Source organism: Carassius auratus, chromosome 40 (assembly GCF_003368295.1).
Source record: "Carassius auratus strain Wakin chromosome 40, ASM336829v1, whole genome shotgun sequence".
NCBI lineage: Eukaryota > Metazoa > Chordata > Actinopteri > Cypriniformes > Cyprinidae > Carassius > Carassius auratus.
The window spans coordinates 11,093,865-11,109,545 of NC_039282.1; the positions used below are offsets into that span (position 1 = coordinate 11,093,865).

General features: G+C 39.3%; 1 protein-coding gene across 8 annotated transcripts in view; it reads right to left on the reverse strand.

Moving 5' to 3' along the window:
* Positions 1 to 15,681, reverse strand: part of LOC113058571 (RNA-binding protein Musashi homolog 2) — a 167,798-nt gene that overhangs the window by 101,902 nt on the left and 50,215 nt on the right. For all 8 annotated transcript variants that reach the window (XM_026226587.1, XM_026226584.1, XM_026226586.1 and 5 more), the window contains exon 2: positions 2,262 to 2,310. In XM_026226587.1, the coding sequence (XP_026082372.1) occupies positions 2,262 to 2,310 (49 nt within the window). The remainder of the gene's footprint in view (positions 1 to 2,261; positions 2,311 to 15,681) is intronic.

Genomic DNA, 15,681 nt, shown 5'->3' on the forward strand with positions numbered 1-15,681 from the left:
CCTATGGGAGTATTTATAAGAGAGAGAATGAGTGCCCAGGCAGGGGCATCAGGGACAGGCAAAATAGAGGAACAGAAGAAAGTGTGGATCAAAGTTCAGCAAGTGTATTTGTTACATACTCTGATCTCCATTTACAAAAGAAAATGCTTGTCTTTTTTGGATCATAGGCCAACTTGACATTTAGAAAAGCTCGGTTTGGGCGACACGGACGATTTGCGATCACCTGCAAACTGTTTTTGACTCGAGGTTGTGAAGTAGATTAAAAAAAGCTTAGCTGCTAATCGTGCAAAAAGGAAGAAAGATCACTGTGACTTTTCAGGCTGTTCTGACGATGTCACAGACTAGAGCGTCACAACGCCAAGGAGGACAGGAAGTCCTTGGTGGGGGGTGGGGGGGGGCGTGTGAATGAGAGAGAGAAAGAGAAAAAGCGGAAGGCAATGCATATCCACACACCTTCCTAACACAGACATGCACGCACGCTCACCTTTAAAATATGACCGATATAGATTCAAAAGCAAATCTCAGGTTGAAAGTTTAATACCGTCCACTTCATTTCCACAACCTGCCCACCTGTGAGCTCTGAAAGCCACTTATGCAGCATAAAAGACACAGCGCTGCTCCTCAGCCTCTTCATTCAGCCCACACAAAGGCCTCTCAAGGCTAAGAATCTCTCCGGTGGCTTTCAGGCCACTACAGAGGATGCTATACCTGTGAACACGGTAGCATATTTCTCAGCTCGTTTCTCTGTGCGTCTGCGGTCTCATTCTCTTCTCGTCCGCTCTGCTCTCTCTCTCAGGCTGTCTGTTAAAGCTGCACTCACCTTTCTAATGTCCTCATGAGAGACCTTGCTGCTAAATCCACACAGAGAGACGGGGATCACAGCTGGATAAAGTCGACGGCCCACTCTGACCAAAAGACCTCCTCTCATCTTTCTTTACGTCTCTTCTCATTTTTATTCTCTAGTTCCCTTAGTTTCTTCCCCTCTCTCCTCTTCTCTCATTCCCTCTACCCATTTCTCCTCTCCTCATCTTTTTTCCTCCTTCAATCTAATTTGTATTCTCTCTTCCCTTTATTTCTCCTCCTCTCCTCATTTCTTTTTCCACCTCATTTCCTCTCTCAATTTTTCTTCTCTCCTCCCCTTTTCTCTCCTTTATGCTATTCATCTCTTCTCCCTTTATTTGATCCTCCTCCCCTCACTTCTTTTCCCGTACCTCATTTCTCATTCCCTCTTCCTGTATTTCCTCTCGCCTCCCCTCCTTTCTTCCCTTTATTTCTCTTCTCATTTCTTGTAGGGGCACCAGTGGCCTAATGGTTAGAGATTTGGATTTGAACAAGGCACTGAACCCTCAATTGCTCCCAGTGTACTGGAAAAAATAGCTGCCCCCTGCTCTTGGTGTGTGTTCACGGTATGTGTGTTCCCTTCTCACTGCTGTGTGAATGCACTTGGATGGGTTAAAGGCAGAATTCTGAGTATGGGTTACCATACTTGGCAAATGTCATGACTTTCACTTTCACTCATTTCCCGTACCTTCTAGTACTCTTCATCTCTTCTCCTCCCTCATTTCTCTTCCACCCTCAACAATTTCTCCTCCCCACTCCTCATTTCTAATTTCCATTTCTCTTCTTTTTGCATTATTTCCCATTCGATCTATGTATTTTACATCCCCATGTTTCCTCTTAAACTCCTTTCTCCTCTCGTTTACTCCATCAAACACATTACTTGATCATTCAATCACAACTACAAGGAACAAAATATCACCCCAAATCCTTGTACCAAGGCTCATTCTTTCCCAGGAAAGAAAAAGTCTCAAAAATAGTCACAGAAACATCAGTCAGGTGAGCAATAACCTCAAATTCAGAATATCATAAGTCTGAAGATATTGTACATTGCTCTCAAGCCTGCAGGAGTGAGTGAACATGACCGAGAAACATTCCACCCTGCGCAGCCAATGGTAAATGTCGGACTAATCAAATAGAGTCGATGGATTGGCTACAGTGGAAATCGTTTCTCTTTTATTGGACCATATTAGCCTTGACCTTCAGGGCTCAAATGAAACGTCCTTGAAGATATAATGCTATAATGTAACACACGGCACAAGAGCTCCTCTACTGCTACAGAAAACTCACACTCTACTGTTTTCAGAGTGCAACTGTGACATACACAACTAATAGCACAGTGTAACTGATGGACATTCCTAACAACATTACACACACATGCAAAGGCAAAAACAGATACACACACAAAACAAATGGGCTCTTACCTCTATGTCTGTTCGTAGTTTTATCAAACATAAGCATAGCATCTTCTACCTGTAAGAGAACAAAGAGAAAAATTAGTAATGGAAGACCAGCAAAATGGTTTTGTCTGGTTTAAGCGGTTTCTTTTTTTTCAGCAGGTTAATAAAGGATTTGCCTTTGTTGTCAAAACGGGTATCAAGAATCCTGAAATATCTGGTATTTGAGGTATTCCACAATAGTAGTTTTCTCTTCTCATATTGTAACATCCTGTGCACTTCTACTTCAATATATAACTACTGAAGCCTAAAAGCATTCACTAACACGTACAGATCTGAAAGCTGCTCATGGCCATGTTCTGTGAAGAATGATATCCATCCACGGGCCCAAGGGTACCATTCTGTCTGACCCTGACAGAGGCCTGCTCATCCTTGAGGAAAACCCTGTCTGCAAGGACACACTTCAGAATGCATCCAGCCATAGTCCTCTCACACACCAACACAGTGTTTTATACACACCACAGTATGTCTAAACATGCTTCTTTCTGCACCTTTCACATTACAGACATGCTCATACTCTAATAAATGCACAAAAAGTGCATGCCATGCTGGTGTACACATGTGGATGTACACACATAGGTGACGTGACATACAGCCAAGTGTGGTAACCCATACTCAGAATTTGTGCTCTGCATTTAACCCATCCAGAGTGCACACACACACCGTGAACACACACCCAGAGCAGTGGGCAGCCATTTATGCTGTAGCGCCTGGGGAGCAGTTGGGGGTTCGGTGCCTTGCTCAAGGCCACCTCAGTCGTGGTATTGCCAGCCCGAGACTCGAACCCACAACCTTAGGGTTATGAGTCAAACTCTCTAACCATTATGCCACATACACTTCCCTGCTCCTTCCTGAGGTCTCTGAGATTAGCCTTAAAGTACAGGCGGTTGGAAAAACACCCTGCACAAAAGGAGCCATCAGTCACTCAGCCCCATAGAGAACGATAGAGTTGCGAGCTTTTGAGTTCCTCATCGCCTTCCAATAAAGATCACAACGACTGGTGCTCTCATAGAGGCTGAGGGAAATCTGTTATCCTCTGTTATCACTCAGTCCATATTTATGTTCCTTTAAAACAGCCCTCTATGTTCAGAGGAACACGTTTCATAAATGACCACCAGAAACAGGAGTGTTTTCAGAAAGTACATTTCTTCTGTAGGATTCAGCTTTTCCTACAGTAAACAAAAGTTAATTAAAGTGGAACTATTATGCAAAATTCACTTTCACATGTTGCTTGGACATAAATGTGTTTTGGCAGTGTGTACATAGCCACCCTATAATGATAAAAATCCACCCACTCCTTTTTTTTTAATCCCCATAAGTAAAAAGCAGTGTCTGTAAAGTAGGAGTTAAAATTGCATATGAAAGCAATGTGAAGTCGACCACTGGAATTAGTCGAGTTCATAATCACAAGTGGGTCTTAAAAAGTTTGCAATAGATATGCGATGGCACCATGAGTTATTTTTTTATTGTGCCGTGCTCCTGTTGGTGTAATTCATAAAGTGCATTTTTTTATGCACAGTAAAATCAGATGACTGACTTTTAGACTGATTGCATTCTCTGTAAAGATAACAGGCTTGTACTAATAGTGGAGTGTGTATTTGCAAAGGCTAGCACCGGTATTGCCCGAGCTTGAGCTCTTGAAGCTCTGCCCTAAATCTCATACCATAAAAGTGGCAATTTTAATAAGCCGTAAAAAAAATATCTGTAAAGTATTTTGAGTTAACTCACATACACACACTGGGGACATCAGAGATTTATTTTACATCTTTTGAAAAAGGGCATAATAGTTCCCCTTTAAATAATGAATAAATAAATAATAACTGGCTGCCTAAGGTTACACAAATCTGTTTTTTCCATGCTTTTGGCAATATTTGATATATATAGATATATCAATGACATACAATGCTTTGAATTATTATATTTTTTTAATCAGCAGAATCATAATCAATTTAGATGGCCATTATTTCCATTAAGATTAAGCATTTTTTAAAAGATGATAAAACGTTAAACTGAACAACTTAGGAACACAAAAGAATCGTCATCCCTCATATCCTCTTAAATACAGTATGTGGCACGTGAAACATGCTGTTTATTCTTACAAAAAGTCTTTGGGGACTAAATTAGTGTTTTTTTTGTTGTTGTTGTTTTTTTGGTAATACTGAGTTTCTATCTTGCAGTATGCAGTTAGAACATCATCGCACCTAATGAAAATGTTGATGTGAATGCAAATGGATTTTTTCTGAGAAACTACTAGCATTAGCAGAAGATTCTATAAACGGTGTAATATTATAATGCAGCAATATAAACCATCACGTTTGCCTTTCACAATCACAGTGATGTATGTCTGCTCTATAATTATGTTGTCAATGCTGGTGGACGGTAGTTTATAGGCCTGCAGCTGGAGCATCTACTTCTGTCCAGAAAGAGGAGAGACTCTTGGCTACAGCTGCACTAAAGCATGATGGGAGGAGACAGCCCTCGACTCAGGCTCATATGTAACTGTCTCTCCTCATAACCAGCATGAAGTCTCTCTCTTTCTCACCCTCACTCCATATTCCTCCTACAGTGAGAACCTATGCCACCTGTCTTTGATTATAAAGTCTGAGACAATTAGTGAGGAAGCTTTTAATTTGCATATTTGCATATATATATATATGTGTGTGTGTGTGTGTGTGTGTGTGTGTGTGTGTGTGTGTGTGTGTGTGTGTGTGTGTGTGTGTGTGTGTGTGTGAAAACTGAAAATTGAAATTAAAAATTCTAAATACATAAAACAACACAAAAGTACTGAAAAAATGCTAAGTTGATATAATAAATTATCATGATACTTGCTTACATTTTTTTAAATAATATAATAAATATAATTATTTATAGTAAATAAACTGAGATGTGAAAAGTTTAATAAAATTGATGAAAAGAAAAAATATTTATATTAAATACAATTTAATATAAAAAAAATATCTTCTTTAATAAATTATACTTCAGTTTGTATAATCTCAGAAGCTCTTCAGTTATTCTCAATGAACTAATGCACAACTTCACACTTCCAGTCCTGCTTTACTTCCTTCAGACCACCCTGACCCATTCAGCCTTTCAATAGGGGGAAGAGTATTCAAGGATAGATTCAACCTTCCAGTGGCCATCAGATTGTGGGATAAAAAGCTCTTGAGGGCACACACACATACACAGCACAAAGGTGAGCGAGGTCCCACACTCGGCCTGTGCCTAATCTTAGGTCTACTCTCTCCTCCTTCGGTGTAAGAAAAGCCTGAAGGATAATAGCTGTCTCTTCAGTACATAAGGGGGCCAGGTAGACCCCACAGATAACAGTCCCGCTTTTATATTCACTGAGAGAGACGAGGTAAAAAGGGGCGACTAGATTCATGGAAAAGAACAGAAAGCTCTTCAAGAGTTCTTCCTATCTAGTAACCCAGCATGGGGTAGAAAGGTGTGTTTTAAGTTCTCTCAAAAGGGCGGTGGAAGGTTCCAGAAAGTCTGCGATGGTAATGGCACTTGCATATGCGACAGTGCCGCATTCGAAATAGCCCTGACCTTTACTTGTTAGCTTTTGCGGCTGTGCCCGGGACTCTGAGGGGCTGCGGGATGCCGGGACCCCGGGATTGTTGTGCGACCGATCGATGCGAAACAAGTGGCCTTAAAGCGCTCTGATGTGGAGGGGAATTAATTAGCCGACCGCGGCGTCTGGAAGGACGCGACAGCCCACAGTGCAGGATGGCAAATTGCTCAAATTCTCCCCAGACCCAGAGGAACTGTGCCATTAAAAGCCCCAGTGGCACACCCTAGGTGGTAGCACTATTTTGCCATTAAACACCATTACTGATAAATGACTGAACAAGTGGCCTTTTTACTGGCCATCCGTAGCTTGGTCAATGGCTAATACGCGCTGTGCACCCAGCACAATCAGTAAATGCCACGGTAATGCCTGTTTTATGACAGGCATGGAAGGGCCAGGTCCTGTCTGAGTGTCGATAAAACTGCGTTTAAATGTAGTTTGTGAAAGCCAACTGTAGCTCACCTTGAGATTTATCCTTCTTATTAACAGGGGCCGTACATTCGGTCCTATGAGACACAGGCCTTTATAGGCTTTTATAGTGGGACTGTTATGAAGAAAAGCACACGAGCGCTGTAACCTCATATTGCCAGAGAACACAGCATGCAGTGGAGTTAACCAGGGGCAAAACTAAATAAAACAAAAGTATTTGTATTCACATACACTCACCCTATTTGCCATTGGTAGAGCCCGACCGATATATCGGATATGAGCTTATTGCATTTAAATCGGCATCGGCGTTTATAACGGCCGATGAATGATGAGAAACAGTCTCATGCTTTACTCATGTTATGAGTGTTGCATAGTTTACCCACCAGAGGGAGCTCTGCAGCTCCAGAGTTGACAACAGTGCCAGAAATCCACTAGCGAAGAAAGCGATCAGCCAAGCCAGCCACGGAGATTTTTTTTTTCTGTTTTGACGGTGAGTCTGTCGTTCTTCATGTGAAATGATTTAGTTCATACACTGTATATAAAAACGGTGTGGTAGTTCTAGCTAACGGTCCTATCATTATCACTTCTAAATATTCTGTAACATCACTTACAGCCGCTAATGCATTGCTATATTAGATTAGCCACAGAGCTAATACCATGTTTATCAGTGGAAGAGTGCGAACGTTAATAAGAGGTCAAACTATAACGTTATCGTTTAACTTATTCTAAATATATCTGCAGTGTTTCCCACATAATGACCGGGTAACTGTGGCAGGGGGGCAATGACTAGAAGTTATGTTCAGCGTGCCTCGAAAAAACAACAGCTGTTATGTTATTGAATGAATTCATTAAAAATAGGTCATTGCACTTACATCAAATCACGATATGGACGAATATCTGTAAGTATTAAGCCGGAATAGTCTTTTTAAATATGAATCCTGCATGTTCTGCGTGTCTCTGTTAATGAATGGCGCAGAAGCGCCTCTTCATTCATTAAACACACGTAAGCGCATTAAGCTCACGGTGAATTCAGCGTCTGCTGTCTCACTAAATAATCACGTGAACACATGAACAACATCTCCAGAACTGCTCTGACAGTCACTTCATGAGCATTTGACCGTTTGATTTAAGTAAAAGCAGCATCACATCACATACACAGAACTGTAAATGTACGCCAACCCGTCAAAATAAAAGTCCAGTTAAAGACTGTTGTTCAGCAGAATGTACAAAAGCCTATCATAGACTCGATTACTAAAATATTCGATAGCTACAGCCTTATGTTATTCTAACGCTAATATAGCTTCCTTTTTAGCAGGCCCCTTAAATGCTTGCTATTAACTTGATTGAAGGTGGTTCTTCTCAAAATTGACAGCAGTGTGTTCATGACACTAACGTTAACCATTCAACTTCGACTAGATGCGTCAGAAATGATTAACCAGATAGGACATGTAAATAAATGTGAGCTGAACAAGCGCTTTTTTTATTTTATTTATTTTTATTTTTTACAGATTGTTTCAAAGCAGCTTTAAAGAGATAACAGGAAAATGTTGTAATATTGTTAAATAGAAGTAGGTAATAGGTAATACCTATTGGTTGACAAATAAAATATATATATATTTCTCATTTTTGCCTATGTAGGAGATCCCTGTTTATTATAATTCTAATTCTAATGATGACACGAGTAATGATACATGGTGATATTATTAATACACATGCTTATTCTTTCTCTGTCTCTTTCTGCCCTACAGATGGCTGAAAAAGGGCATGCTGTAGCAGCAAAGTGTGGGACTACTTCTGCAAATACTTTAACTTTAGTATTATAATTTATTTACAGAACACACACAGACTGTTAAAACCAGCTTCAACTGGAAGAAAGTAAAAGTGTTAAATGTTTAAAATCAGGCTGTTTTTTTTTTATCATTAAAAAATATATACTTTTGATGTGCAATTGTTTAGTCATTGAGACTATAATCTAAGGCTTTTTTTTTTTTTTTACATAATCTCTTCTGGAAAATGGTTTATACAGCCCACATACATAGAACAGGCAGATATTTTGCTATTGAATGTTGTGTAAGTGCAGTATATAGGAAATGGGTCTAATATCCAGTTTATTTTCAAAATCAAAATATCGGCTTATAAATCGGCTCTTTTCAAGTTAATATCGGCATCGGCATCGGCCCCCAAAAAACCATATCGGTCGGGCTCTAGCCATTGGTTGGGTAAAGAGCTGTTTTGGAGGGTCAAAAACCATGTTGGGAGGGGGAATCAATTTTCTAAAATAATGATATAAATAATTAAATACATTTATTTATTTTTTTGTAAAAAATCCAATTTAAAGCCCAATACAAAAGCAAATAAAAGGTCAACAAAACTTTGGAAAGCATTTTTCAAAAAAATGCTTCTATTCATAATTATAAGTAATAATAAATAAAATAATAAGCCAAATAAAAAAAAATCCAAAGATTAAAAAAAGAAATAAGGTAAAAAATAAATATAAAATAAACATAAAAACATAAAAAATGCTTTCCAAAAAATGTAAAAGCCAAAAAAAGTACATCTATCAAACTTTCCTGAAGATGAATCTCACTCCTGTAAACCAGGTGCCGTCACGATCGCGGTGATTCTGTATGGCAGCTGTGCAAAGCTGCTTGACAACATGTTTTCATTTAAGTAAAAAATATAATTGGAAAGTCTGTGGGGCCATTTTTTTATTAACTGTGGAAGGTATCAGCAGGAGGACAGGGGGGAATACAAACTGGAGGAAGCAGTCAGACAAGGGGAGATAGTGTTTACATGCAGGCGAGGGATGGAGAGAAGGCAATCCAACACTTGGTTAAATTCACTCAGCCGCCAGGGAGTGGAATCTACCACCTGCCATATCACCGTCTGCTAAATCTCAGACAGTAAGGAAAGAAAAACAGACTCCACCTCTCTCCTCGTGTCAAACAAACGTGTGCATGCCTGTCACACCATGACAGAAATCTCCAAAACACATGCTGCAAAAATGTTTAATCAGACGTACTGAATTATTTATCAGTGGACAAAAGCATCACTTGGTTTTTTTTTTACTCAAAGCACTTAAAGAAAGCAGAGAGGATGGGCAAAACAAACTGACAACAGCTTCACACAGAGTTTCCAGTGGGGCTTCTAACAATTATAATTTTAATTTAAAAAAAAAAAAATATATATATATATATATATATATATATATATATATATATATATATAAAAGATCAGTTTAAAAATATCAAGTTACAGTCATAAATATAACGTAAATTAAATATAAATTTAACACACATAACTTATACAAATTGTACACACACGTATACATATGAATATACACACACATATACTGTAAATGTATGTATATTTACATATATTCAGCTACTGACTTTGTAGAAGCTCACAAGAGACATTGTGTCCTAACAAACAGTGTTTCCAACAACTATGCCATTTAACATCTTGAGATTCAGCGACAAACACAAACAACCTGCTATATTGAAAAAATATGGTGCCAAAAGCATAAAACCAGACACAACAGTCCAAGTAAACATGTCAGTGCAGATGCAGGACATACAGGTGAATCAATGGCACGGTTAGTTACATCACAGCACCTCATCATACACGGGCACGTGTGTTTACGTCAATGTGATCGAGCAAACAACCTCGGCGATCAAAAAATAAACAGTGGCAGACGAGGAAATGGATATTCAAAAGGCAGGTATCATTTAGCACCACGGCTGGGTGGAAGGAGAGACGTTTATTTGCATAACGGAATTGGAAGTGACTGTCAGCATCGGCTGCAGAATCTAGTCCCTCATCTACCAAAGACACCCTCCAGCTCAGGGCTTCTCTGTTTTGTTTTTTTTCCCCATCATTTGTTCTTGTTCTTTACCTGGAAAAATCAATGTGATAGAAGCAGGACTCTCTTTTCTGCTCAAGGACGATGGATCGAGTTTCGACGGTTCTAATTTGGAAGAGTCACTTTCTTTTCGTTCAGAATTTCGCACTGATCTGGCGAGTAACTGAGTGGAGAGTGATCGCTTGTGGCTGTGTCTTGAGCGCATTCTTCATTCGCTTTAAGCACTGGTGATTAAATGCGCAGCTCTGAGCTATACTTGTGTTGATGGAAAACAATGCAATTAATGTAGACCGGATCCAAACAACACAATAAAAAGAAAGGATGGTTTAAAAAATAAGGCTCTTCTGGTGTTCAATGGCAAAAGGAGACACTCATTCTGCAGTCAGATCATATTTCACATTTTTTTTCTCTGAAAATGAAGATTAAAACCGCTAAAAATGACAACTATCTGTCCTTGCTTGACATCACCACTTAGATTCTGCAAAAATGTAGCCATCCAGTCACCAGACGCCATTTAAGAATGAAATCGCTGTGAACGCTGCCCCTCTTAGGAGACACTGTTCCCATTTTTCCAAGGAATGGGCATTTGTGGTTAAGGTTCACCAATCCATAATTGATGAGAATAGCTGCTCTGATATATCAAAAGTGTTGCGCACAGGTCTAAACCTGATATTTAGTTCCTTCTGAAGTCAAATGTCTACACTTGCAGCTCTGATAACTCATTTCAGGTCCACCCGTGACAAAACGCTGGTGTGCAAAGGGAACATATATATTTGACAAGCAACAGGCCCTTTATGAGGTGGGGGATCACTGCACAGTTTTTGCAGGGTGGATAAGCAGTGATTTCAGTTCCAGCGGGGCCGTCACTCGCTGCTCATGCGGCAAATCTGTTTTCAGTGACTCTCGGCACAATGGACATCTACATAAAAGGAAAAGGACCAACTCAAAGAGATGAAAAATCCAACACCTGCAGCTCAGGACGCTAAAATCCAGAAATCCTCCCCAAAATCCACAGCCCGGACATCACTTATAACGGCAGATTACTCCATGCCATTATCGACTCATCATCACTCTGCCGTTGTCACGCTGACGAGGCGTGATGTAAATGTATGTAAATCCACACTCTTAACTGACAGTCTAAAGATGAGGAACAGATGAGATTAGGTGCAGAGGATCACTTTCTGCAGAAAGCCCACCCGATAAGCTCATTATGCCCTTAAAAGGTTTAATTATCAGAGCCATTGCGTATGAACATTGCGTACAGAGCTTTGGACTGAAATCCTGTGTAAATCCTGGCATCTAGCAGTGTCTGTCAGCGAAAACCAGAAACAATCACGATTCATTTACTAGACACTAATTACTGCGTGAAAGCAAAAGCTGACCGATTTGTGACTAGCGATATGTAGTGACCTTGAGGAACATCGCGGTGCTTTCTAAGTAGAACATGATTCTTGCCAAATCCACAACACATCTGATATTGCAAATCAATAAATGGCTCACTCATTTACTCTAAAGGCAAGCTATGTAACCTCTGTATGATCAAACAGAACTGCAAAAAAAAAAAAAAAAAAAGAACAACCTATTGGTTTCAAACTGCAAGGACATTCCCCTGTCTGTCATTGGTCAAATAGTCCTACCCAAACTCACACCATTTGACCAATCAGGATACTATAATGTGATTGAGAAGAATCAATCTGCAAATGGCTTACTTATAGCTGACGCTGCATATTAAATTGGGATTATAGAAAGCTTTTTATTACTGTAAAAATGTAAAATATTTATAATATCTTGACCTACAAATTCAGGTAAATTAGTGTTTTGAACTCTATAATGAGCATTTAACAACATTTAACAAAATTACTGAATAAAATAAATGCTTGTATGGAGACAGATGTATATTATTTCATATTAAAGTGCAAATGAACCTACAAACATGCTACATAATATGTCATCAGTTAAGTTACGTTTATTTACAGTTAAGTTTACCAAAAAAAAATGTTGATTGAAGCGGTCTTAAAACTATGCATGCAGGCAAGTATTTGTTATATAAGGGTCACATTAAATCTTTGAAATGCAGTGGTTTTCAGAACTGCCCTAGAGCTCATTTGTAGAGACCTAAAGTGGGTCGGAAAAAGTAAAGAGTTGTGAGAAAATACGATGTGTGTCAGATCTGCGGCATGTTCCGCAGTCAAAATAACCTATTAACCCAGCTGCTGTGATGTCTGTTAATCAGAGGAAATCAATAACTTTTGTAACTTTAAAGATTCAGCTAGATTTAATTTAGAATTTAGCGTTTGATAACTTTAATCAATTTCTGTATATTTCCTACTTACTGAAGGGCACGGGTAACTGAATATGACATTAATTATATTTATGTGAAGGGTTTATGTGAAGATTGTTTTAAGTTCACTTAAATTAGAAGTTGTTATTTTTTAAAGTCTAATTAATGTTAAAATGTATAGCACTCAATAATACAGTAACACTGAATGGCTATAATCAATGGTTAAATATTGGGGGGGGGGGTCTATTTCATAGAGACATCAGTAGTAGTATTAAAAAAATCATATTGTCTTTATGTTCGTTATGTCATAAAACCCTTGTATTTCTATCACCAACTTCGATGGTAATGATTCTAGACAGTCTCTCTCAGCAAGAACCTCTGAATAGGATATTTTAACAGCAGATGACGTCGAGACGGTTTCACGGGGCACCAGTTGATTCAGTGGCATTGCGAGTTGTCAACAGGGCAGCTTGGCTCCCAGGCACTGATCATGACTCACTGTCTCTTCTGGTGAGGCACTGCAGGTGACGCAATCTGATCTGGAAACATGACCCCTTTGCCCTTTCTATAGCCCAGAAAAAACTGAAGCAGACCTTCTTTTTATCATCAACTTCAGGGGCTGCGAGAAAACATTGGTGATAACGGCCCAAGAACTCTTTGGAACAAGTATCAGCTTTTAGCTCCCAGATACTAGAGAAAACCTTCTTCTCAAGATGCTTTAAAGTAAGAGACCTTTCTTTAAGTGATCCGCTGCTTTATTTATGGATTAAATATGCTTCAGAGTAAATAAAAATAGTTTGAACAGTAATTTGCTTGTTCCAATATCATTTATTTCCTGCAGGCATGGAAATGCAAAAACACTGTCAATGTGTGGAGCACTTGAGAAGGTGACAACAGGGGGCTTGGCACAGATTGCTGGCTGCTGTACGAGTGCTCAGGGAAACAAAGCTTCTACTTCATATCAACTACCTCTTAACACATCTGCACAGAGAGCGCTTAAGTGTTGTAATAAACCAAAAAGCTGAAAAAACACAATGGACCATTAATTTATGCTTCCTGTTCCTGCATCACAAGAGCTTCTCTGATATAAGTGAGCCACAGATTGCCACTACGGCCTGGATCCAGACAGAATGAGAGTAAGCGTGGAGCCAGAAAGCCCCTGGTCAGAGACGGGGTGGCATTAGGAGAACCTGGCCTGGAGAAGGGAGCAGCAGCTGATGTTACAGACAGTCATTAGTCCACTCAGCTTGAGGCATGACACTGGAACGGCACAAGGGGGCCAACTAAGATTTATCCATTCTGTCATGACAGTGTGGTGTTGACCAGAGGGCCTGCTGATGAATCCCACCCTCAATTTCTATTTGCAAGCTGTTCCGGACCAACAGGTCACAATGGCATTTTATTTATGGCGCTTTAACATGCCAAGCTGATCCGCCCTCTTCCCTGCTTTAGCATGGCAAATGGCCCTTCCATCAGGATGCATTGTGTTTGGGAGGAAGCGAGGTGCAAGTTATGTCTCTCTAGTAGCACCAACAATTGGAGATGTGACTTGTGTTTTCAAGCCAAAATAGTGGTTTGAAAACACTATTTTTTTTATCTACAGGTGACAGAAAAAAATGATAATTTAAAATACTGTGGTATATACTTCATGTAACCGTATTGACTGAATATTATGAATTGAAGAACTGGTTCATGAATTTGAATTTGAATTGAATTTGCCATAATCCATAGACAGTTAAACTAAAAAATAGGAAGTGCAGTTTACTAAAAATCAAAATAAAACACAGGTAAACCATTCTGGTAAATAAAGGGCTCTTCCACCCTAGTCCATAAAATTGTGTAAATATGACGAAATATAAATATATATTTTTGACTTTTTTCAAAAGTTTCCAAGTTGATTAATTCATTCAGGTCCGTTTCATAAAATTTAAACTGGCAATCTCAATTCAACTCCAAAAGAAATATTGATAATCAATATACAGTGCAATAGTATATTATTTCACATGCATAGTTTTGAGAGAAAAGGAGAAGTTCCACCAGCAAACTAAATCCCAACCAAATCCCATAGAACAAAAAACTACACAAAAGAAGTTAATTTTGAAAAACAATACACTAAAGTAGGCACTAAAATTATATATCAATTTACATTTACATTTAGCAGACGCTTTTATTCAAAGCGACTTACAAATGAGGACAATAGAAGCAATCGAGCAACATTAATACACAGCAACTCTTTTTCTCTCAATAAGTAAATCAATTCAAGAAAAAATAAATACCTAGCACTTATTCGACCCAGGACAATTTATAAAAAAAATTGTTACCTCAAAAAAATGATTCAATATCTCTATATTACCAGCTGGGAACAGGTTAAAAAGACTAGGCTTTATCATAGTTTTCTTTAAACTACTACTGTTGTTTCTGTTTATTTACCATTCTGTTCAATCTAACTGCCACAGTATGTTCTCCATCTGGTGTTTTTGGTGTACTTAAGTATTATAATGATATTAATCATTTAAAAATTCAGTAATTAAGCCAGTTAATTAGTATGTAAATAGGGTTTCAGAAACACTGGCACGCCTTCCGTTCAAATCCAGAAATTTTAGAGCAAATCCAGACATGTCAGCTTTCATTAAGGCAGGTGTGAGTGGCAGGTCACGGAGCGTGCGCGAGGGAAATGACAGCAGGACAAAGGTTTTTTCGTTCCAAAATGAAATGGGAGTGGAACCAAGCTGGGCACCTCAGCGTGGCAAAGCCCCACCAAACCTCTGGGCCAGCGGCCGAGGCACAAGCTTAACCTTCCTCCCTCACTCTCTCCCTCTTGCTATCTCTCAAACGCTTACTCACTTCCTCTCCCCCACACCCACCACCAGCCCTCCCCTGCTTCCTTGCGCCTATCCATTCGGATCGATGGCCGCACTGCAGAAGTAGTGGACTGGGAGTGCGAAAATTCAGCTCGTTCTCAGAAAGAAGCAGTGTAATTTTCACTGTGATGAAAAAATGCAGTAACATCACCCTCCCCGTTAGTTGGAGGGGCCAAAGAAAGAAAGGAAAAAAAGAAAGGAAGACCTTAACTTTTCGAAATTCAAGTGAATATGAATTCTGTCAGGGACGAACAAATGATTGGTGAATCCTATGAACATTAGCAGGAAAGCAAAGGGAAGGGTGCAAAAAGACCAGAGAAACTCCTATATTTCAATAAACAAAATATCAATCTTATGCAAAGGCTGGAGGGCTGGATGCACTC